This window comes from Gavialis gangeticus, unplaced genomic scaffold (genome assembly GCF_001723915.1).
Source record: "Gavialis gangeticus isolate Ggan-Ray unplaced genomic scaffold, GavGan_comp1, whole genome shotgun sequence".
Taxonomy (NCBI): Eukaryota; Metazoa; Chordata; order Crocodylia; family Gavialidae; genus Gavialis; species Gavialis gangeticus.
In genome coordinates this window covers 33,510,642-33,536,471 of record NW_017729008.1, presented here as the reverse complement: position 1 = coordinate 33,536,471, position 25,830 = coordinate 33,510,642, and the positions used below count along the sequence as shown (strand labels likewise).

The 25,830-nt window shown below is 41.2% G+C and overlaps 1 protein-coding gene across 12 annotated transcripts in view; it reads left to right on the top strand.

Annotated features, from left to right (window-relative positions):
- CELF2 (CUGBP, Elav-like family member 2) overlaps positions 1-25,830 on the top strand; it is a 1,030,042-nt gene that overhangs the window by 604,301 nt on the left and 399,911 nt on the right. For 2 of the 12 annotated variants that reach the window (XM_019509579.1, XM_019509577.1), the window contains exon 1: positions 24,887-25,074. The exons of 2 other annotated variants lie outside the window; for them this stretch is intronic. In XM_019509579.1, the coding sequence (XP_019365124.1) occupies positions 24,968-25,074 (107 nt within the window). In that variant the 5' untranslated portion in view covers positions 24,887-24,967. Of the gene's footprint in view, positions 1-6,230; positions 6,348-24,883; positions 25,075-25,830 lie in introns of those variants that run through there. 8 more of the 12 variants (XM_019509590.1, XM_019509576.1, XM_019509574.1 and 5 more) reach the window with 8 other exon arrangements.

Sequence of the window (25,830 nt, the reverse complement as noted above, 5' to 3'; positions counted from 1 at the left end):
GTTTTTTTTTTGGGGGGGGGGGGGGGGGGGCGTTCAACAGTGACTAACCTGGCTTCACTTGTGTCGCTTACAATCTGCCAGGGAGGCTTTCACAGATCAACAGACTATAAGATTGCTTTTGTGGATATGAGCCACTGATGGACCCATATAGGCTAGTGTGCTAGCTCTCATGTAAGAGTCTTTTATACTGTCTCAGCAGGGACATCTTCCCCATAGGTTTCATGAGAGAGAATGTTTTCCTAGCTGCTGATTTAATATTGGAGGGAGGGGGATGGAAAGAAGATTAATGTTTCTGCCAGTTCCCGGCAAGTTCACAAAAAAACATTGGCTAGAGCAGGAGTGGGCCAACTCTGTCGTGCTGAAACCTTTAGTGTGCACTTCGAGTGGCATGTTTTTAATCAAATGTGAAATATAGCCTTAGCAGGTCGAATGGATTAGCCTTCCTTGTAAGTAACTCTGTCTACTTTAGTCAACAGTGTAGCAATTTTTTCTAACGTTTTACACTTTAGGTTGTCGTTTTTAACTTCATCAGTTTAATGGGCCTTTGGAGTTTTGATCATTAAAGGTAGGAGTCGTTTAATAACCAGACCTCTCTGGTTGTGTTTAAAATACGTACTGTAGCAGATGCTGAGGTCTGAGGACTCGCCGGCAGCCTATCATGAAGAATAGTGGTTCTAGGCAAGACAAAGGCCAGTTCACTGCCACACTGCAATGTAACTGTTTTGTGTGTCTTGTCTTTACCTGCTGTATCGATTTTTGATTTTATTTTTAATTTACAGATTTGAATTTATTAGAAATAGAGTTTAGAATTTATCCAGAGATAGAGGTCTGTGCCTTTTTATATATGTTCAAATTTAGCAAATAAGATTGATGTTCCTACTCCAAACCTGATTCTTAGTTATTAAAGTCCCATCGGTTCTTTTGCTTTTCTGTAGGCTTGAAAAACCCCATCAAAGACCAGAAAGAGGTAACAACTAGCTCATTTCCAGTTCACATTAGCAAAACTTCTGATACTTAGGCCACTGCAATATCACGGTTCTTTAAGTGCATTTGTAGCCATTACAACTGGTGGGAACAAAGCAAAATAATTTATATAACATGTGCCAGATTTTCAGATGCTGTAAATTCCTACTTTTTCCAGTTAAATGAATATTTCTGATGATTTTCATTAGCTAAAGTTCTGACCCAAATATTTGAAATATATTTCAAAATAGTACTATTTTGCACTTGTGTACCTTTGACCAAAGGTGCGTTGATGTTAGTCATTGGGGTTTTTTTCAGTGAAGCAAAACCATAAAGCCTTGAAACTTCTTTTCTGATTCTTCTTGCAATTCAACCTTTTAAAGTTAAGGAATCTGAAGATTGAGCATGGCTAATTAAGAACAGTGCTGAAAAAAATTAGACTGTGCTTTGGAGTGTTGGTTAGACGATGTTAATTAACCATCACAGTTTTCCAAGGACTCGCTCCTTTCACTGAGGTTAAGACTATAATGATGGTTTGTGGACTTTTTTTTTTTTTTTATAAAGAAGTGCCTTTAGTGAAAGCCCGGGGATATGGGGAGGAAGAAAAGAGGGAGGAGAAGAGAAGAAAGAAAACTGATCTGAGACTCCAGGGACCACATTTTCAAAAGCAATTGGGGAATTTTGCTATAGAGTTAATGGGAGCACAGCATTTAAGCATTTCTGAAAATCGCACCATAGAAACTTTTACCCATTGCCACAGTACTGAAGAATCCCAGTTGAGCTGCAGTAGTCAGCAACATAATGGTAGATAACACTAATCCAATGAGATCCCAAACAACAGAAAATGGAGTAATGTCGAGTTCATATATCATTTCAGTTTTGATTAAAAATGTGGAATTAGCCCATTGACTCCAAGAAGAAGCGTCTTACGCAAAGCATAAAGAGACCAAATATTAATATGCAAAAAGGATGGTGTTATGTATCCAAACTTATTTAAAGGAGGCCATGAACCCTGTCATCAAGAACAGAAAAAGGCATGAGAATCTAAACTCCTGGGTTCTTCATCCTTACTCCTTTCCTGGCCGAAGACAAGCCCCTTAAATGTTTGTATCAGTTGATCCATCCACAAAGCAGGTATAGTAATTACAGATCTACTGTAATATGGTTTTGAAATCTGTATTATTTTTTTTTTAAAACTAGAATGCTGGCTCAAGGGAGTATGGCCAGGCAGTTGAACGTGTGCTTAAGTTTCATTATCTTTAGGGACGTATTGAAAGCACTTTGCTGAACTGAGACCACAGTTCTTGTATGGAAGAAATTCAATGCAACTTTATTGTCATGGATCAGTAATTGGATCCCCCTTTTGTTGTGTTGTTATAGCAAGTTATTACCTGTGACCAGATACGGGGAGCTGTTTTTCTAGATATGCAGTGCACAAATGACAATGCATTGAGTAGGGATCATTCTGCTACCTGTGAAAATATTTAGTTTATATGCAGACAGCACCTTTCCAAACATCACTCTTTGATCAAAGTGGGTTTGCTTTTTAGAAGCACTATCTAAAACAGGTGTCAGATGAAGAAAATATTGGGGCCTTCAGATTTTCCATTGTGCATTTTCAAAGGCATACATTTCTGTATGTAACATGGCATGATGCTTATTTGAACTGAGTGAACATTTTGCCTTCAACTTGTTTCTCTCTCATTCTTGCCACTCTACAGAATATAAATATATGTGCACTAAATAAACATATCTCCACTGCAAATGCTGGAGATTTTTGAAGGTGAGTGGAGAAAAAGCAATAGTTGGGAGTAATTTTATTCTGTATATCAGGTTGCCAGTAGAAATAAAGGCATAATGCCATGTGCTATCAGTTCTGAAAGTTTTTCATTGTTGGAGGGTTTGTATTGCTGTTAAAACCTTAAGCACTCCTGCAGAACTTAGCAGTGGGAATACTACCATGCTGTACACAGATGGCTAATCCAACTTATTGTTACATTAAATGCAGTTTACACATTAAAAAGGGCCAAACTTTTCACCTGTGCGATTCCCACTGACTCATAGTGAGGTTCGGACGTAAGAAAGGTAAGTTTTGTCCCTGACTAACTCTCAACCCAAATAGCCAGTTGAGCAATTATTAATTTCTAGGCTCTTTTTAAAAATGATAGACTGTAGAAGACTTTTAAAGGGTTTGAAATAACTTTCCATATCCAGTACCATACTTTTGCAAAATGTGTTACAGATTTAAAGTGGTCATGATCCTGCCCTGAATTTGCAGTCTACAATCATGGAAGTAATCGCATATTTAACACTATTGAATTGAACATTTGTACAGATTTCCAACCAGGACAAACCTTAAGATAGCAAAATCAATCAGCCTTGATTTCAGCAAAGCCCTTCAAGATCACAGCCTAAATTTGATACAGAGAGCAAGAGGGAGAGGGATGGCAGCACACAATAGGGGTTAAAGAGGAAGAAGAAGAAAGTCCCACTAAGGAAAGGAGATACAGGTTTCCAAACATCTTTTCAATCTCCAAGTCAGCTTTTGGTATTTGCCTTTTTTTGTAACATGTAAATGATCAAATCCAGTATTTCAATAGATCTACTCATAGTTTCAAGGGGTTGGAAAGACAAGAACTTCCCACAAAGCTTCAAAATGCTAAACTTCATTCTTATATTGTAAGTCCACTATCTAAGCCAGTGGTTCTTAACCCTGTTAGGCTCAAGGCACCTCTTGTAAGACTCAAGGCACCCACTGGAAAATGCCAGCTCTTAGTTTTCACTAATTTGTTGACTACAGAAAAATAATAGAGCAATTCTTCTGTTGCAAAGAACACAGACCCCAGAAGGGCAGAAAGTTTTTAGTGCTGTGCATTCCTGTGTGAAATCTCTGGGCTTGATTTGTACAGTCTAGTTGCACGACTAAAAGTGCTAACATTGGGTGGTACCCCACTACGCCCTTGAAAGGATCTCAAGGCACCTTAAGCATGCCATGGCACCCTAGCTGAGAATCGCTGATATAAGCATTGTCCAGTGCTGAATTTAGTTCTAAAAGTGCATGTGCTAATCTACGATATTTTTTCTGTAATTCGGGTATCTTTGCTGCTGCTAAATAGGGTTCAGTTTCTCAGGATCCTTTGCATACCCTTTGGATATCACACTTTTCTGCAAATTAAAAAAAAAATCGGGGAAAGGGTTGTGATAGGACCAAAAGCCACCATGATAATACCAGTGGTGGTGTGGCTCTTCATCATGGGTAGTGATTCAGTCCCCTGATGTCTAGAGCTTCAGTATGAAATGAGATGCTGAAGACTCAAAAACCCTTTTACTTGTCTGGAATGCTATATTAGCATGCGGTAGATGATGCCCGAATGAGATTAAGGAAGGCTGCCTTTCTCCTTATCACAAAAAGCTGCGGGGAGGGTTGGGGGGAGTGGGAAATCCAGAGTAATGAATGATTGGTTCCAGTGGTGAGAGATGAAGGTAGATAGCAAAAAGGGAATTTCTAACAGGACTTTTTGATTTTATTATTTTTAATTTCATGCAAATCAGAGGCTTTGTAACATAAACCAGCAGACATATTATTGCATTACTTGTATTATTCCCTCTTGCAGTTCCTCTTTTTAATCCAAAACCTGCTCTCAACATGATTTCAAGTAAAGTGAGAGAATATTTAATGATACAAATCTCTATTTACAGCCTCGATGCTTAGATCCAGTTAAATTAGTAAAATTAAAAACAGAGCCCATGTAATTGGGAAGCAATTTAATTTGCCCAACCATAATAGTATACAGAGAGTGGTTGGCCCTTAATTCATAAGGACACATTTAACATTGGCTGAACTTTGGGCCAGACTCTGCTCTTAACTTATGCAAAGCAACTCTATTAGGACCATTAGAGTTACTCCAGGTAACTGAGAGAAGGATTTGGCCCCTTGAGGTTAAGTGAAACTCAATGTCAAATTGCAATAACTATGAAGTCAATTGCTTTATAATTTCCCATAGGTTTTATCATCAGTAAGGTCTTTTGATACTTGGATGAATTTCGAAGAACGTACTGGGGACAGTCTGTACATGATGCCTCAGCACTAAGCTCTGCATTTTTTTTTTTAATTTTTTTTTTTTCAAAGAATATGGGAAGAATGAAAACATGTTTCCATAACATGCCAGCCTATTTGCTACAGACAGAAGCCCCATGCAAATAAGGCGGAAAGCTGCGCTGCTCTCTGAGACACCTAATATTTAAAAACTATTGCACTTAACTAGTATTTTGGTTGAAGAACTCGGTTCTTTGTATTGACTGTATCAATCCAATATGAACTGCAGATACAGGGCCAGATTCTGATCTCATTTATATCTGAGCAATTAGGAAATATTTTAGAACATAAGCTCTTTTGGGTGGGGAGCTGTCTTTTTATTCCTTGTACAGTGTGGAAACAAGGCATCCTAATCCAGGACTGGCGCTTCAAGTGCTACAATAATTAGAAAAATGACAAATTTCCACTGAAATTGGTAGTGGTCCAATGTGAGTGTGATAAAGGTACAGCCAATAAGGTGTGGGATAAGGACACTTGGTTGTTGCTTGGTTCTTCGGGGAGAGGGGGTGGTAAGTGAAGTTTTATATGTAGTGTGTGTCCATATACACATTCAACTTTATTCTCCTTTGTGCTTACATCCTACAACTCCACCCTGGTATGTAAAGTCATCTTAGAAAAAAGTGTTCACACCCACTATAAGACCATTTTATATGACCAGATTGATATAAAGGGACATTTTTTTGAATTAATAATGCATAGATACATGTTCATAATACACATAGTATGTTTAAGGTTACTGTTGAGGTGCTTACTGCCATGGAGCATTTACATTCCCAGTGTACCCGGACTTGTGTGCTTGTAGTCTCAAAAACATCATTATACAGGGGCTGAATGTTTGTTCTAGGCAAAAATCATACCTACGCACAAAATGCAGGAACCGAGCACAAGGAGCTAGCTGCATTATGCATGTCTGAACCATTCTGAGGAGCAAGGTGGTGTCTGTTTTCTTTGCATAATGCAAGCATATGGCATAAAAGTAAGAAGGAATATAGTGACTGTGCTTGGGAACTAATTGACTTGCTCTTCTATACCAGGCTAGCCCAGCACCTACTTGTGCGGCTTTCAGCCTCTCAAGAGCATCTGCTACGAGCACCTGATCAAACTATGGACCACATAACAACCCTCTGCCCTCTATACAGATTTGACAACGACATTGCCGAGATGCATCCCTTTACCTCAAAAGTGTTAGGCTGGTTAGCTAACCATAAACAGAATTTATAATTGTTGCTTCAAGTCAGCCATAGGAGAGAAGAAGAAGGAGCATCTGCTGATTAAAATGCCTCATTTTGTGAGTGTCCAGTGGGACTTATTTTGGGAACATTAAGTAAGACGTATTGACTTCAATAAGTCAGATTTTGCTTGAGTTGCAATAGATGCTCTGAACTTCTGGAATTCAGGTGTCTGAAAGATGATGAAACAGGCAGTAGGAAGTAGGGAAAGGAATTACTTCATTATCTTAATATTCCTAGATGGTTTTGTTGGAAGAAGAAATACATATTTTTTTTTAAAAAAAAAAGCAAATACTTATTTTTCTGTTTCTCAGTGGGACAGGGAAAAATTCTGATCCAGCCCTAAGTTATTATTTTTTTTCTTGTGTTTGTTTAGGGACGTATAAACAGAAACATTGCGTACAGAAACTGTTGATTAGCTGACAATACGGAGAAGTTACTTTCTGCGTGATCTCATCTTGTTATGTATGGTAGTCTTGTAACCTCTGATTGCTGTTTTATAAATACCGGTGATGGAGAAAAGAAATGTGCTGTGGAAAGCAACAAAAAATAGTTGTTTATACATTTTAATTTTCCCAAATTGTTTTCCAGAAACATATAGTGAACAAGGCAGTTTGGCGGCTTGAGAATAATGAGAAACAAAAGAGAGTCTGATGCAGGATTGTTGCTTTGAGTCGAGGAAAATCAAATCACTCTTTGAGGAATTTATTATGATAGTTTGTTGTTATTAAATATTGATTTTGGTGCCTTTAAGTTTTGAATAATTATATCCAGTATTATTGTTCTCCTTTCCCCTCAGCAAAGAGCACCTATTCAGAGTGTGTGGCAGAAACATCCTCAGTCAAGAAAATGTTTGCATTGTGATGATGATGATGATGATAAATTTTGCTTTTCTGGAATTAGAAGCGCTGTGTGGCATGTGGATGTTGTCTTTCCAGGTTCTGCTCAGACCTTACCTTGTGTATAGCAACATCATCTGTGCCCCAGGGCAGTATTTTCAAAGAAAATGGCTTTGCAGCACACACATTTCAATGAAGCTTGCAAGTGATTCAGTCACTTCTGAAAAGGAGTCTTTAGTTATTAAGACACCTTTGCAAATGTTATCCCTGTAACTTTTTTTTGTTTGAATAATAACAGATGCAGAAAGGAGCAATGTCAGTGTGTGTAAAATAAAAAGAGAGAGTGGAGATGAGAGGCCTACAGGTGCTGGTTTTTGACAACAATTAGTTATACTCTACATCGGTAAGGGGCAGGGGTACTCATCATTTGTTTGCTGCCTATGGTAAACTACTGCTTGCTGGGGATGGAAGCAGACACTTACAGCAGATTCAGCTGAGCTGTAGGAGTTTCCAATGCTCTTGAAAGGCTTAAAGCTGCACGAGTAGGAGCTGGGATAGCCTGGTCTAGAAGAGCAAGTCAATTAGTTCCCAAGCACACTTACTATATTCCTTCTTACTTTTATGCCATGTGCTTGCATTATGCAAAGAAAACAGACACCACCTTGCTCCTCAGAATGGTTCAGACATGCATAATGCAGCTAGCTCAGTTCCTGTATTTTGTGCGTAGGTATGATTTTTGCCTAGAACAAACATTCAGTCCCTGTATAATGGTGTTTTTGAGACTGCAAGCACACAAGTCCAGGTACACCGGGAATGCAAATGCTCCATGGCAGTAACCACCTCAACAGTAACCTTAAAAGTACTATGTGTATTATGAACATGTGTATATAGCCGTTATTAATTCCAAAAAATGTCCCTTTATATCAGTCTGGCCATATAAAATTCTCATATATTGGGTGTGAATACTTTTTTTCTGTCCCCTTTTAGAACTGTATAATTAGTTATTTATTCATTCCCTTATTAAGAGTTTTACAAATGGAATTGCATGTCTGCAGTTGGCCAAGGGTTTCTTGGTAGTCGCAGGACTTGTGGACATCATATACATATATAAATTGCATTAGGAATGTCCAAGTTGACATCAGTTTCTCTTTTGAGCAGAAACTCGCATACTGCAAATCTGCCACCGTTTGGCAAAGGATCTAAGGTATTACCACCAATACTGGAAAACGCTGAGACTAAAGCCTAGGAATCCAGGCCCATGAGCTAATTTTGCTAGATGAAAAGTTACTCGTGAAAATCCATGCATCTATTTGAAGTTACTCATGAAAATCCATGCATCTATTTGGGTTCCATTTCTCCCCCTATAGTTTGGTTCTCACCTTTAAAAAACCCAGACCTGACAAATGTCAAAACTAATAGGGGCTATCTCTCTGTTCTGTATTTACACAAGGTACAGCAAGGTACAGGTTTGGTAAACACCTTAACTAAAACTGTGAGAAGGCCTTGACTATAGACTGGATTAACCAGTGAGTAACACCCATTTAACAACTGCTTCTTGTCCTTGCTATCAGCCTCCTGCTTTACCTGTGGCAAACCACAGTGTTCTTGAGGTTTCAGTTATTGTGCCTGGTAGTTGTACAAGGGGTTGTTTCTGAAGGTCTTAAGAATAGGGCAGACACCAACACTTGTCTAGGATGGTTTCGATAGGGATGGTGCTGACTTGAGTAGAGAGTTGGAGATGACTTTCTGAGGTCCCTTCCAGCCCTACTTGTCTATGATTCTGTGATCCTCTCTTTCTCTCCAGTTCACCCGTCTGTGGGAATGTTAACCATGTAAACTAAACACCAAAAAAAAACCGCACAAAGGCTAAGTAAAAGCTTCTTTGCAAATCATTCAACCATACAACAATGTTGCCTGAACAGTAGTATGAAACTATACTGAAATATGAAAGTGTGGGCTCCTGTATAACTGAGGTACCTTTATTATATTTGGAAGTTTGTTCACTTATTCTTAATAGAGCTCCACTTTAAGACCGGGAAAATTGGTTTCATTTTCTCTTCCTCCCATTAATAGCTATTAGAGTTGAAAATAAGGCTTTATACATATCATTAAAGTACACTTAAGTAACTTGCAATTGACAATTAACTCAGCATGGCAATACATTATCATAACATTTTATCTTGATAGATTTACCTTTTTTAAAAGACACACGAAAAGACAAAGGACATCTTTGCAGGGTTTATATTAAAGCTATTTTTGTTTTAATTATTCTTCCTTTATACATTTTCTTAGTCAAAAGTGTATGCAATGGAAAAATCATTCAAAAGCATTCCTTTTGAGCTATTGGCAATATACAGTTCTGAGAAAGAGACTGGGTGTCTTTTTTGGGTATCATATATTTGAGGGTACAGTGGGAAACAGAGGGATGGAAACTGGATCCAGATTTTAAAGACCTAAGAGTTCGGTAAACTCAGTTAAGGTTGAGTACAACCAAAACTCAAATTAGCTTTCAGATTCTCTCCAACTTCAGTGGTGTGTTGCTTTTCAGAATTAGGTAATAGTGGTAGTGGTGAATATGCTGTTTTTTGACAGCATTTCAGAGTAATATGTTGTTCAATTTCTTCTTCAAAACCATAGCAAAACGGGGTAGTATTCTGAAATCTACATTGTTGTTTGTCATGCCTCATCATGAAATGTAAGCTAAAGAGTTAAACTTCAGAGTGTTTTCTTTCTGCATAGTGACCAATGAATGCCAGCTTGCAAAGCTTAGTTTAAACGTTACTATGACAATAGCAACACGGATGACATTCCCCATTCTTTGTGCAGCCAATAGGCATTGACCTTATCCTGTCAAAGCATGTAAGAAGCAGTGTGGGCAACACTGGCTTTGTAAAAATTGGACAGTTTTATCTAGGACATTTCACTGAATTACCATATATTGAGCTGTAGAACTGTAGCTAAAATAGGTCCCATATTATATGTTTTTTCCAGTGGATCTAGAAATATAACAAAGACAGCCATAGCCCGAGTGAATGTTACTCTGATGCTTTAAAAGAAGAGCAAAAACACTAGTGCCAGGCATGTAAAGATCCAGTCAGCTCTGTAGTCCAGATCTTGTTTTGGAAAGCTCGTTTTCAAAAGTACTTGATTAGCAAATGTGGACGTTGTAGGTGTATAGTCTGGAAATTAGCTTCTATTGAAAGCACATTTGCCATGCTTATGTCTGCAGAACCCACTGGAATCCAACAATTTACGTAAATGCCAAAGAAATCAGCATCAGCTTAGGATCTGAATACCGTGTTTCTCAGCCCATTTTCTCCCCTTCTCCCACCTTCCCAATCACTGCTTGAAAATTCCATCCTAATAACCTTATCCAAGTCAGAAATATTGAAGTCAAATAAGCCCAAAGGAGATTTATCATCCTCTGACTCGGCATCCCTTCTATGATTAATAATGACACTGATTCTGTTAGAAACTAAACAAAAATTCATTTAAAGGTTCTGATTGGTTTTTGTATTGGGTAAACTTAACATATTGAATGAGCGTAAAACAATTATCGGTCTTATTAACAAAATTAGCTACAGCAAATTTACCAGAAGGAAACTGTTGCTATTTAGCTCTCTAATTATGTGTCACTATTCTGTGCGACCAAATGATGTAATGAAAATAATTTGATATACTTGTGCTGCATAAAGAATTTTGTAGGAGCAACTGAATATCATAATCTCTTGCCATTTTTCATGTCTTGTGTTTCAGAGTAGCAGAGGTCAAGGGTTCCAAAAAATGGTTCAAAGTAAAGTTGAACTGTGTTGGGAGGAATATGAAATACATTCTCAAATCTTATTGAATGCTATATTACAGCCCTCTGTGGGCTGGAAGCCCTCTGAACAGGACTTGAACCACCTGATCCATGGCTCTGAAAGTCTCTGAAGACAGACACACATGCATGCACACACGCACATGGGTTTTTTTTACTGTTTGCACCACCCTGGGCCAGATGAAGACATGCAGGCATGTGCAGTTTGTAGCACTGCAAACCTGTTTGTGATGCCCCACAGTGCGCACACTGCATGTTAAACTGTGCATGGCACTGCTAATTTGCAGTGCCGGGACAAAATTTGCTACTGGGATTTCCCAATAGCAAAGAAAAAACTGGAAGAAAAAAGCAGTGCAAAGCACGGCAAAGTGGCGTGCACTGGGACACAGAGTGCCTCGAGATAGGGGACCAGGCAGCCCTGGGCTGGCTGCTTCCTTGTCTCAAGGCACATTGCACCCCAGCCAGCTTCTCTGCAGCTACTGAGGTGCAGGGCACCTCAGCACAGGGACCCCATGTACTTCAGCGTGGCATGCAGAGACAGGGGAGCCCAGGCTGCCTGCTCCTCTGTCTTGAGGTGCCCTGTGCGCTAGCCAGCCAGGGAGCAGCTGGCTGGGGCACAAGGTGTCTCAGTGCGGGGCCCTGGGCTGCCTCCTCCCCTGTCTCCGTGCGCAGCTCCTCAGCTGGCTGGGGCATAGGGTGCTTCAGCATGAGGGCTGCCTGCCAGCTAAATTGCTCACTGAGGCACTCCGGGCCCCATCCAGCACCCCCGGAGCACATGGAGCAGTGGGATGTTGTGTGTACGAGCAGGGGCATGCACTGCAGTACAAAGTAGCGGCACAAATTTGCCACTACTATTTGTGCCGTTGCAAACGCTTGGCCCTGCTTGTATGAACATGGCCCTGGAGTCCTGTGAGATCCTTTTAAGGGTGCTATGGGGTGCTGTGCAATATTGGCACTGTTTGATGTGTTAACATCTACATGTGATTCACAAGACAAACCCAGGGATTTCAAATAGGAATCCGTAGTGTCAAAAACCATCCTGACTTTCTGTGGTCTTTCTGAGAGTTTTGCAACAGAAGAACTGCTCTATTATTTCTTTCACAGTGAAAAAATGAATGAAAGCTAAGAGCTGGCATTTTCTGAGAGGTGCTTGATTATAACGAGAGGTGCATTTGGTCTCAAAACGTTGAGAACCACTGGTTTATCCAGTGGAGCTGGGTATGAGCTCTTGCTATTGTCCACATATTTGTCAACCCTTTTCCTGAGTTAAGGTTGCCCAAAATGTCAAGCCTTACTTTCTAACGCTGAAGGTTAATCGTGGTTAAACATGGAGCTGCGTTAGGAGTAGCACATGCCCTTTACTGTTAGATGCATGACAACCAATGTCTACTCTCAAATGGGCGAATTCAGGCTTCCCTGTTTGAAGCAGATGTGCATAATTTGATTCTTAGGTGTTGAACATTCATCTGTCCTGACTAACGTGTGTTATAAACCATTAGTGCGTTTTCCCTTGGGAGGAAAGCATCAGGCAACGATACATTTACATGAAGATCATGCATAGCTATGCAAAGCTCCTCTTTTCATGACATTCCCTATTCGTCACAGGAAAGCAGCAGCATCTGCATGTAGCCCCTGGCACAAGCATGATACCCTTTCTTCCTGAGTCATGTTTCAAGGGGGGAGAAAACTTCCAAACCTAAAAGAAGAAGAAAGGGCATCACAAAAGTCCCGAGAATTTCCATTTACCACTGAGGCATGTGGTTATGCCCTTGCAGTGCTACCCAGACCCATTAAGTGGGTGTAGCAAGTAGTGTCACTAAATTACTCAATAAGCTCCCTCTGCAAAAATGATGCTCAAACTTCAAGAGAGATTTGGAGATATCTTTTAAACTCCCATGTCACTATTTCTTGCAACAACCAGAGGAACCCACCTGCTTTTCCTCTGTGGTTCTTATACTTGATCTATCCCAATGGTCTTATTGACCACTTTATTTGAATCTTACCCACAAATCTCTGGGGTGCATGTGTTGCAATAGCCCATCCAATTATCATACGATATGGTGAGACCCCTTAAATGAATGTAGCAATTTCCCCTTGGTGTCAAAGGAAAGAGTCAGTCGCCTGATGCGGTCTGCAGTTGCCAAGTGTTGAAATCCCCCCCTCATTAAAGTCTGTTCATTTAACCCAAAAATGCAAAATATCCTGCCCAAAGACCACAACTAAATTATGGATAAAAGGCTAAATGATGCTGTTCTAATCCAAGCAGCCAACCAATGAGAGCAGCTTTAACTTCCTAGGTCTCCTGCACTCCCACTGGCTCAGGAAAACACAACTCACATTATGAAGATCAAACCCGTATCCTGAACACGCTCATTAAAATGCCTTTCCTGATGCCTCTCATTCCCTTCTATGTCCTGTGCTGTTGTTCCGATGTTACTCGTTCTCGTCTTGCTAGGGTGTATGTCAAATTAAAAGGGGTGGATATTTTATTTACTTGGGGTCCATTCATCCACTGAGAGCCCCCACTCGTCATTTTGGGTATGAGCCATTTTTTAACTTGCTTGCTTAGGCATTCAGCCACCAGTAGCCCTGAGCTGCCGACTGAAGGATGGCATTTCCCCGATCATGCCTTGCTGCCGTTCAGGAGCCCCCTCCTGAAGATTTCATTGTCCAGGAGGGGCTGAATCCTTCAGTTCAACAGGTGTATTTAGTCAATGCAAGACTCCTGTTTTTGCAGCTTTAAGACGGGCATCTGTGCATGTTTGCGAAAGTAGCTGCGAATGGCACATTCAGTCAGCATTCATGTTTCCTTTGATTAAACTTTTCTTCCAATGGGCAACACCTCTTTGCATCCCAAAATCATGAGCTCGATTAACGTACCTACATCTACTATATCATCATCCTGGTTGTCTCTGATTAAAAAAAATTCCCCAAATCCAAAAAAATTTTGGATTAAATAAAAGGGACCCAAAATGCACAAGGGACAGCTACATCTCTGTGTCCCAGATTGTTGTTGCTTTGAACCCTGCATAGTCACTCAAAGGCTAAGTACAGACAGTCAAAAAGCCCAGGGCTGAATCGATTCAGTTTTTGCAAGTTAGTCTAAATTGCAGAGATTAAACTGAGAAGTAACTGGGCAGGCATTTAAAATGAAGCACCACTAATACATAGATATATATTGTATTGTATAAATATATTTATATTTATAGAATATATATTTATAAATATACATTAGTGGTGTCTCATTTTAATCACAGAAAAAATGTGGATTTGGGGTTACTTTTTTAAATCTGAAAATTGAGAAAACCAGGATCCCTGATCATCGCTTCTGGGGAAATTAAGTAAATGAATCTTGTCCCTTATGCTGCCTCTGCACTGTAGTTTTGTCACTTGTACATACATGTGTGCAAAATGCACCTAAATGACACGATCATCTATCACTTCTGAAGCAGCTTGTTGTTAATATTTTTAGTTGGGTATCTTTCTGGATTGCAAACACTCAGGGAGCGGCTTTGGGCAAAGGTCATTTTGGCCCAGAAGAGGAGCCTTTTTTATCTCAGGTTGTGACTGACGTAAGACAAAAGTGCAAAAACTCCCTTTGTTCTTGAGCACAAAGGGTGTATTTATTGTTTGTTCAGGGCAAAGCGAAAGGCCCAGCAAAGTCCAACTGGAGATCTTTAATGAATGTGGCAGTCTCCAAGCTGTCTCTCCCACAGAGTAATCCTAATGACAGAATCATCACACATAATTTAACAGACTGTAACACAGGAATCCCTGCTCTGGAGAGCCCGTGGAGAGGGACACTCTGTTATTACTCCACAAAGCCGGCCACCATAGAGAAGCAGAGCTCACGTGGTGGCCATCTGCGCTTTGACAAGGTTCCATCTTTCCAGGAATTCGGGCTTGGATTGAAATGGAGAATGACATCAAAAGAGAACAGCCATCAGCTCGTGATGGAGAAATATTGAGGTATGAAGTTCAAGGGAAGGCCTTTTCTTAGTCAGCAGCTCATTTAGAGTCACACTCTGTGAGCAATTGTTATGTTTGCTTGGTTTTTAATTGAGTTGCTGCCATTTTGTACAAGGTGTTGAAAGTCCAATATTATTTTAAATAGTTACCAGATTAGGAATTTGTCAGAGCGATGGCATTTGAGGGTTGTGAATTCCTAGAAGCAAGCTGGGATTTACCTTGCATCAACTCAGGACGGGGTGATTATCAATAGGGTTGCTGCCAGTTCAGCCCACTTGGTCCATCATTTTGAATGACAAGTGTGGATGTGGATGAGCACAGATTAATGGCAGAATGCTGTCTGAATGAGGTGAGCATTTCAGGGGGCTTATTCTCAGCTCTGCCACAGATAGCATGTGTAACTTTGGACACTTGAGTTTCCTCTACTGTGCCGCATTATCTAACGGAGATAATTATATTTATCGCAGGGCAGGGGATAGAGGTGTTGCGAGGCATAATTACTTATTTTTTCCAACTTGCTTTGAGAATTCAGTCTAAGTGCAGGGGAAAAAAGAAGTAGGAGTTCTTTGGACTTTTTGGTGGGTAGGGTTTTTTGGGGGGGGTTTTTGCTACTACAAGTCAAAATTTACCTCCACCACTTAATACAAATGCAAAAATGCATTCATGCTTTAAATGTCAGACACTCCAGAGACTCCTGTAGGTCTGAGCAATACCCACAGTTGTGTCTGATACCAAGTCAGTCGTCAAACAGAACCTCAGTGATCCATGAGAGTGTCAGGACTGATAGCTGGGATTCAAACTGACAGTGCCAGCATAACATTTATATAATGGACCCTGAAACCCTCTAATAATAAAATCATTGTTCGTTCTCTCATTTGGTTGCCAAGAACATGGCAAAGTCTAAAATAGCAATCCCTGTTGGCCGTGTACTCCCTTTATCAAGTCAGATGTCCAAAATCAAGTGCCCGTGTAGTCTGCTGACAAATGCAAAGGGATTAAGAGGAATGATAGTTTTAACAAGGCTGGCTCAGGGTTTTGTAAAATGCATCTTGGAACCTGGGCTCCAAATAACCGATGAAATTCACCCCATGCGGTGGAAGAGAGGCAGTTTCTGGATCAAAAGCTAATGATGCAGTTTTGGGGGGGTTGTCCTGCCACCCTTCAATAAGACAATACAAGCCTATTTGACTCCGAGGAGGCTGTAAAACCAACAATGATTTTGGTGAAACCAGTGAGCAAATAGCAGGATGTGTTTTACCACTAGGAAAAAAAAGAAACAACCGATTTCTGGTCTGCGTGAGAGCCACTCAGGCCAATTAGCATGAAATTTAATTTGCATTAATCAGCACAAGGTCAGCAAGAAATTAACTTGAGGTGTGGATTTTACATATAACAGTGTGTGGGGGAAGAGCAGGAAAGCTGTTTCTTCCAAGGTGCTGAGAAGCAGGCTGAGGAGTTGAGGATACTCAGTAAAATACTCAGTAAATTGCAAGATCAGGCTCCAAAAGGAGGTAAAGTCAATTGGGTGGCGCTTGGAGATGTTTAAAAACAACAAATCGACCTCTTCAGGCTTCTTATTTGACGTTACGAGGTGTTTTAATTGAATCCCTGTCATTTCCTTGCTAAGACCTGAGATCAGGGCAGTGTTTTCCCAACAACAGATGGTGATATTGCTAACACCTGAGGGCTTTTTTGTCCAGCTGAACATACATGCTATCTCCAGCAATGTGGAGGCCCCAGAAGGCCGTGTATGATGTCTACGCACTGCGCCAAGTGATTCAGGGCATAGGTGAACAGTTAGAAGGCACAGTGCTCTCTCTAGCTTCTCAGTAATATCTGGCAGACCTCTAATGAGGGTAAGGGGTTTGGGGGGGGGGGGTCATGTAAATGACCCATTTCTGCTTATATGTGCTCCTTTTTTGGATCCAGTTTTCTCCTTCGACACAGGCTCACAGAAATGTCTCTGAAGCAATGCACCTTTTAAATGATGAATGGTATCTAAGTACATAGCCATTATGGAAAATGGGAAGAAGAGACGTATTCTGCAGGTCGGGGTATGGGCCGTGTTGGTGTTGGGGGATGCGTTTCTTCATGTCTTCATGTCTACCATGGTCATCAGAGCCGTTGGCCGTAGGGAAGGGCTTCAGCCTCCACAGTCATTTTCTGTGGCATCTTTGCTAGGAAGTAACCTGTCCTTTTCCTCAAGACACTTGGGAGTGACCAAAGCAGACTTTATGTCATAGGAATAGGCCATGTCGTCATTGTCGTCAGTACTATTCCTAAGCATGTAGAAAGAGGGAGAACCTGGGGCACTGTATTACAGGGCCAAGCTCCAGAGAGAATAATGTTGAAGCCTTTGTGGCTGCTGAGCTTGCTGTGCCTAACAACATCATCATGTGGCTCTGCAGCTCTGGACGATAGCTAATGATTTGAGGCAGGTGTACATAGGCACAGCCTTTGAGTCTTATACTGTAATTGTCATTTTGGTCTATTTTTAAGTGGGTTTTTTTTAATTATATCAGCTAATAATTGCACTCTTGAACTTGAGCTCCTTCTTGTACAACACCTGCACCCTGATATTTGAAGGAACAATTACTCCTATATACCTGAATTTGGCCAGGATATTCAAAAATCACTGGCACATCTATTTTACAGCATCCAATTCAAGACCCCTTAAAGGAGTGTGATTTTTCAAAACATTCAGGGCATCTAGTCTCTGAAATTCAGGCGCCTTTCAAGTGCATTCAAACTCACTTAGCTGTTCTTGAACATCATGGGAAAAACTTATCAAGTATATGACAGGAGGAGAAAGGTAAAAGGAAAATGTATTGCACAGTAAATCTACTTGAAAATTTATATGCCAGGCACTTTTTACTTAATCAATTCTAATAGTTTTTTTAAGCATCCTGAGGATATAAAACATTAGGTACAGCATTTAAAGAATTACAGAAGTGAATAGATTTTTATAGCATTCAGTGGCAATGGAATTAATTAGTCAAGGATGAAAGCTACTGAAACAAGTGTTTATAGTAACTTGATTATGAAATTATATAATTTATCATGTAGTTCTTAATCAGTTTTTGGGTAATGATAACTGCAGCAATTGATCCATTTCCTTTTATTTCTCTTTTTCAGTGAGTCTATAAAATACAATATATGGTGTCAAATGTTTTCATCTTCCTCCTTCAGATGTCTTATATCACGGAATTATAGCAATGAATGACTCAAGCTTCCAGAGCTAGTTAACCAGATTTTGTTTTCAAGTCAGTTAAAGTTTACTTTTGTTTTGCTTCTCTGTAGGACTTTGTGCCAGATAGCCTTGTGTGCTAAGGCAGATGGAGGAATGTGATGATCCAATAGGTCTTTGCCTCATGGGGCACCATGCTCCTGAAGGTTCCCGTCTCTTCGATGAAATGTAGAACTGAGGTCCGCTGATCATGTGCGACTGTTAAAAGTTCCCAGAACACTTCTTGCAAGAATGGAAGTGTTAACTCTAGTATCTTGGCCAAATCTCTAACATGGGTAATTAAGTTTCCCTGGCAATTTCATCTGGACACTTCCTGTCCAGAATGCTTTGTGTGAAAAATCCACGTTCATCTCTAATGTTGCCTACATTTGACTGATGTGTGAATGATCCCTGTGCGCATAGCGCGTTGAAATCATTCTAAGTTACAGGCACACAGAAAAATACATATATATTTTGTTCTAAACAGATACGCAGCCATGACAATCTCATATGGCCTATTTGCATACCCTTACCTCTGAATAGATACATGGATGCAGTAGACTGATCATGGGACGTTACATGGTCTTTAGGGTATTGCAGTTTCAGAGCCACAAGGGATGACATTGAAGTTTGAAAAGAAAGAACTGTTTCCTATGCATTATGATCTATTCATAACACAGGTGGTCTAGACTTCTATTTTAAGGTACAGACTGTAAATGGCCATTCCCATCCTTTTCAGATCTAGTTCTCTCTTACCCCCTCCCCACTGTCTTTCTGCTAGTTAAATCAGTTTTCTTCTACTTTTCTTGGCTGCTGGCTAGATATTCTTAAGACACGGCAGACCCTTCCAAATAAATTATTTACTTTGCAGGGTTGGCATGTCTGCAATCACAACCTGGCCAATTATTATGTGCTTTGAGTCAAGAATTTCCTTTCAAAAGTGCTGGTTTCTTTGTTTGAACTGTTGGTGGTGCATCGACTGCAACTTCTCCTTTCCTGGTGTAAAAGGAGCCCTGACGAACATGCTAGAAGAAAAGAGGTTTTTAGTTTCTTCTAATGCCTCTGTCCTCCAACTGCTTAGATGTGATGAGTTTCCTCTCTCCATTACTGTCCATCTCTTCTCGCAGAAAGAGAAGGCCGCTGTGAGACAGTGACATAAGCTGTGGTAGGAAACCTAAATCTTTACTCCTTGGCATTTACAGTTCTTTCCATAGTACTTTACTAGTACTATTTAATCTTTGCAACATCGCATGTGAGCTTCATAGATACAGCATAAGGCTAGACAAGACCTCTGGAATCATCCAGTCTAACCTGCATTTTGCACAGAGTTAAGTATTATTATCCTCATTTTTCAGATAGCAAAACTAGACAAAGATGCTAAAAGTATTGCCAAAGGAGACCAGAAATTATTGGCAAGTCTTGAATTGAAATATTCGAGTCCCCTGTTTTCTGCTTATGCTTTATGATTATGGTTTGCTTCTTTTTTTATTACAAAGGTTCAAGTACTTATGACATGACAAATGCCAGAACTGCACACGTTCAGTATATGCCATACAGGTGTTGTTACATTTACTATCTCTACTGAAAATAATGGGGAAATATAAACTAGATTTCCTTGGTGGGCATTTCTCTACTACTGTAATGCAAGTAAACAGAACCAGGGAAGGGACCAGAGGGATAGAGGTCATACCACAGGCCAGTGGTGCAGCCAGGAATAAGATCATGATATCATGGTTTCCAGCCCATTATCGTATCCTTTGGACCATATTGACCCAAAGCAAAACATTATGGTCATGTCCAGATGAGCATCTGCAGCACCACATATTGCATGTTCAGTTGTCCTCTGTGCTGCTACCTTGTAGCACGGAGGGGTTTTTTAACCCCTGGACATCCAGGGGTCAAAAAGCCAGCCAAAAACAAGTGGAGTGGCATAAGCGGTGGCTGCATTCATGGCCCAAAGCCAGAGCCTGGCTGGCCAGAGCCACACTCTGCTGCTGACCAGGCTCCACATGGAAGGAGCAATGCCGTGCAGCCCCAGGAGGCCCCCAGGACTGCTGGGGCCAGGCTCCCCTACCTCACCCAGGGTAAATTGCTGCACGACAGAGCACACATGGCACAGGCAATCCCTGTGGAAAACTAGTGCCAGTACAAGTTGCACTGCTGCTAGTTATCCCCTGGGAACCAAACATTCATGCATGTCTGGACACAGCCTATGTTTCCAATTCCAGTAAAGTAACTCAAAAAAACCCATTGGCTTCAATGCTAGCAGGAACTAATCCTTGTGCTGTGCAATTTATTGACATAAAACTTCATGGTGTATGAATGGCTCCCCTCAGTGGGAGACTCTGGAGGAAGCAGCTAAGTGTTCTTGGTTACTCAGAACCTGAGTAATCCATCTGTTTCTCCAGAGAGATGGTGCAAGGGACAGCTACATCTCTGTCCCAGATTATTGTTGCTTTGAACCCTGCATAGTCACTCAAAGACTAAGTATAGACTGTCCAAAATCCTGAGGCTGAATCAGTTCAGTCTTTGTAGGTTCGGCTAAATTGCAGCCATTAAACTGAGAAACAACTGAACAGACATTCACTTTTGATTCAAGAAATGCAGCCACATACCTGCAGTGGCTCAGGCCAGAAGCCAGGGGGCGCTAGAGCATACCTCTCTAGCTGTAGCCAGCATGGGCTGTGTGTGCTACCTCTTCTTGCTGCCCCCCGAGGTCTCTAGCATTCGCAGTCCAGATTCACAGCAGCAGAACTCTGAAGGGTTGCTCATACCTTCCTTTTCCTGCTTCCAGGTGCTTCTGGGATTTGTAGTCCACAGTTGCAGCCACCAGTACATTTTTAGCAAGACCGCTCTATGCCCAGGGGAAGAGAAGTTTAACTCCCTCCCACCCCCGGCCCCAGCCCCCAGCTGGGTTTTGTTGGGGTGTGGGGCAGTCCCTGCCTCCCCCAAAACCATCCTCTACTGGAATAGACAGCACAGCCCAGGCCAGGGCTGGAAAGCATGCTGGGATGCTGGGATTTAACTTGAACTACTAGGAAGGGGTCTGGGGCAGAAGTTTCATAAACTGGTTTGACCCAAATCAGTTAAGCTTGATACTATATTCAACCAGGTTGATCTTGGTTTATGTGCACTGAGCTTCTGTTCCGTTACAGGTTTAAATGAGTTTCTGATGACTTAAATTGGTTTATGTGTAACTTCTGTCCCTAGTCAAAATGTTTCTGGATAAAATAGGAGTTGTTCTTGCTCATGTTGAGTTCCTTTGGCTCAGGGGTAAGTGATCATATTAGATGGTGACAGTGACTGCCCTGGTCACTGTCCTCATGCAACATATGAACGTTGTCTGGTTCCCATTACTATAGTACATGAGCACCTCTCGGACTTCAAAGCATTGCCCTCCCATCATGCCATCAGATAGAGGTGCTCTTCTCCTGGAGCTGAGACACAGAGAGAATGACTCGCATAGGATGTTTGTAGTATATCAGGGAAGTGAATTCAAGGATCCAAAATCCTAGGCCTGATGCATTAACCACTTGTCCCCTTTTCTCTCTCTGTAATTAAATGCAGATTGTTGCCCTCCCTATTCTATTGTGCATGTAGAAAGGCACAAGCCCAATATGTTGTTGATGTTTTGACAATTTATTTTAGCAATCAGAATGGTTAAAGATAATCCAAGGGGAAATTAGAGAAAATAGGGCAGATCCTCAGACGGTATAAATTGTCATTGCTTCATTGACTTTATACTGGTCGCCACAAATGTCTTTGCAGGTAATTAACATTGCCACGGCCCTAGGTATATTTGCAGCACAGCATAATTAGGATGGAGAATACTTAGAGAATGCTTAGGAGGACTGTGGTTACGTTGAATTCTAGCCAAAGGAGTTGTAAAGCTTTTAATGGCTGCCCTCATATATAATTGTGTATAATGATCTACAATATGTATGTAGAACTTACAGATCTGTGATTGATTTTAGTGTGAAGTGTTGAATTTACTTTAAGCTCTCCAGCTGGACTTTCGTCCTGAAGGAAACCAGATAGCTCCGTGCATCTGTTTTAATCTTCCCCTAAGTCATATTATTTTAAAAGCACTCCTGTTTAGTACATGCTACAATTGAAAAGTAATAGTCATCACATATTCCCACTCATCCTCGGCAGCTGTGATCCTACTGCAGATGTTGTTCTATCAGATATTTCATTTCGTTTGGTAGAAAAAACACGGTTGGGTGTTTTTGGTCTGTTTAATGTTAACACTTAGTGTGGGTTCTTTGCTTCACCTGGTTTACACTTGCCCCTACAGATGAATGCTGCCATATCCTTAGGCTTCATTTCCCATCATTGCTACCTTCCCTTCCAGTTAAGAGAAGACTGGACCAAGGATTTCTGACTTCATTGAGTTACCCACCACAGCCTGCTGTTATTCCATAACCAAAGGTTTCTATACATGCCTTTTTACTCGGTCCTGAAAGGAAACCAATGTACTTTGAATCAGCAGTGACCAAGGATAATGGATCTCCCCATACTCCTGGGCAGTTGGAGCTCTTGATCAGCTAGTGCTTGACAGTTCCCAATAAGCTGTGCATTTTCAACACACCCGGAGTTTGAATTCTTCCAGATGCCAAACGCTTGAGTGTGAGCCTGGTTGGATCGGTGGCAAAAATAATCCGGAAATAGCAGTGGCACATCAGTACACAGTCCAGAACTGTCATCTTGAGGGAAGAAGGGAGAACCTAGAGTGTCAGTCATCAAGCCAGAAATGGCGCTGAGGGATGTAATATTTGGAGCTGGATGTACAGGATTTTCTTCCCCACAACTGGGAGCAACGTCAGTGCCTTTTGATGCACTGCATTTCAACACAGACATCTTAGCAGCTCTACTTCCACCGTGTAAACTTGTTCATTTCTATTGCGATAGTATGCAAAAGCTTCAGGCCAGCTTCAGAAAAGCAGTAAACCGGTACCATGAGGTACACTGTGCAGGCATAACACAAGACGTCCCCTGCCAGAAAGAGCTTACTTTCCTAGCACAAACCTAAGGACACATGTTTGCACACCTCCCTGTTGTATTATGTTCTGTGTTAGTTCCTGGCGAGAACGCCCCCTCGCGTACGACTGCTCCCCAGATACCTTCCTCTTTTGTCTGCTGCCCAACAAAGATGTACACCTTGCTGGGGTCGTTTGACCCCAGTACTCTTTCCTGCCATGGCAAGGGGGTCGGACTAGATGATCTACTCAGGTCCCTTCCAACCCTAAAAACTATGAAACTATGAAAGAAAACGCATCAAATACTGTACTGCAGCGGTTCTCAAACTGTGGCCCGCGGACCACCCCTGGTCCGCGAGCTCCATTCAGGGGGTCCACAAAAACAGTTGAAAATATCTGTACTGTAAGGTAGGACTACTGATATTAAAATATGAGTCGTGCGCTTTGATTTCTAGAACAAAGAAAAACATTTATAAAGTGGTCTGCTGAGACCCTTGGCAATTTTCACGTGGTCCGCGGGGGAAAAAAGTTTGAGAACCACTGCTGTAGAAGAAGTCTCCAACTCTTGGATAACGTTCTGCTGCAAGCAGTGATGCTGGAAGGATCAATTCATAGGTTCTAGTAAAGAGCCTCTGCCAACAACCAAATCCAAACATGCCCAGATCTTGGGAATCCTGATTTTGAGACACAAGTATGTCCTTAGCTTAGTGTGTCAGGTTTGCTTCTTATTTAACCTGAGGCTTCTATACACGTTCTCAGTTTAAAATCTTGGAGCAATCAGCCAGCAGTTTAAAGATGCACTTACACTGTCAGGTGTATAAATAGGCTTCAGGGTAGATGAGCATCAAGATGTTGGTATTAGGTTATTTACTGGGCCAAAAAAAATGTATTTTACATGGGACTTAAAAAATTAGATTGAATGCTGTGACTATAGAGATGTACCCAGTAATACCAGAAAAGAAACCCAGTCATTAATGTAGATGGCATTTTGACTGGTGACCAAAGATCAAATCCTTTCCCCTTTGAACGTAATGGCAAAGCTCCATCGGCATCAGTGGGAACAGCTTTGGTCCTAATTGTATGGCAGATCTGACTTTTGTCATTTCTTTCATGGATAGCAAGTGAATAAGTAGATCAAAATGCAGCCCCTATTGTCTGTGCAGAGATGTCTGCAAAAGCCACATGTCCATAAAGTCACGGGTTAAGGCAAACTGGGTCATTCGCTGAGGCTCGGTAGAGAGGCTGTGCTTGCAAGGGGTTAAAACGGCAGAGGCAAACTGAAAACTCTTAAAAAAGGTCCCTAAGCCTTCAAATTAAAACTCCTCGATTTTCTCTGATCTGGGCTGGTGGGTCCCATAAAGCCATTCAGCCTTGAACAAGGAAGGAATGAATGGGGGAAGGGAAAGCGGGGGGGGAGAGAGATCCTACTGTGAATCCAAAGCCCTAGAAAGAGAGCCTACCCCAGTTCCCTTCAAGTGCACAAGCCCTTCGGCCGCAGCATCTGTGCACTCCACTGTTCGCAGATAATTCACCAGGCAAACAAAACAGAAATGTCATTTTTTTCTTCCTTCCAAACAGAACAGGAAACTCATTAACAGATTTCTTTTTTCTTTCTTTTTTTTTCTTTTTGAAGGTGGGGGGGGTATTAACACCAGCTAGGCAAGAGTGAATGCAAACAAGACCCCTATAGGCAGCACAGTGCATTAATGTAAAATATGCCCAGACAACATAACTTGTCAGAGAGGATTATTTCTGCTTAGTGAATCTGCAGGGGCCCCTTTGCTCCACCACTCAGCGTCTGACTAGAGAGAGAAAGAGTAGCCATTAGTGAGTAGCTACTGTGGCATTGATGTTTGAGCGCACTTCTGAACTGGCTTTTGTTGAGAATATCAGTGCAGAAAGCATGCGCTGTCCCAAATCTGCTGTTACTATGAGAAATGAGGAGCTGCTTTTAAGGTACGTTGTTGTCTCCTTTGTTTTATCGGGTGCTGTCTAGTTGCTTAGGCCTGCTGCAACTATAATCATGCTGTGTGTTAAGTAATTTCCCTATTTAAAGAAAAAGACCGAGCGGCATTTCCAGTAGTTAGAATTGTACGTAACATGCATGATGCCAAATGTGTTGAGAGAGTGGGCAACAAAAATGGGGAAAGAAATCTGAAAGCTGGTGTTTCTTTTCTCAGCTCCTTTGCAATATTTCTGCCTGCTTCATTATTATGCGCTGGGCATGGAATAAGCGTGGAAAAAGAGCTAAGGGAGACTCCATATTAGAGCTAGTGCCCTAAATACTACTTTAATTTTCACTTAACCTATGTAAACAGTCATTAGTGTTCTTCCTAGTCTTGATCTCTTGAAGATGTTCAAAAAATGTACATATGCATGCATGCATTGGGGGGGTGTGTGTGTATATATATATATATATATATATATATATATATTCTTTACGTTCCACCACGTAGCAGTGAGCAAACAGCGGCTACTCTTTTCAGAGCAAGAGAGAGAGAGACACACACACATACACGCGCGCGCGCGCACACACACACACACAATTATGCTAGAATTGGCACCCTGCTTTGAAAAATGTAGTCTTTTGTTTATTTGCTAGCAGACATTGTAGCGTTGAATACATCTTTTGGTCTGACAATGGGACAGCCGAACAATGGTGCTGTCAAACTAGCTTAATGTATGTCTGCTGCTGGAGGAGGGGGGGGGGGG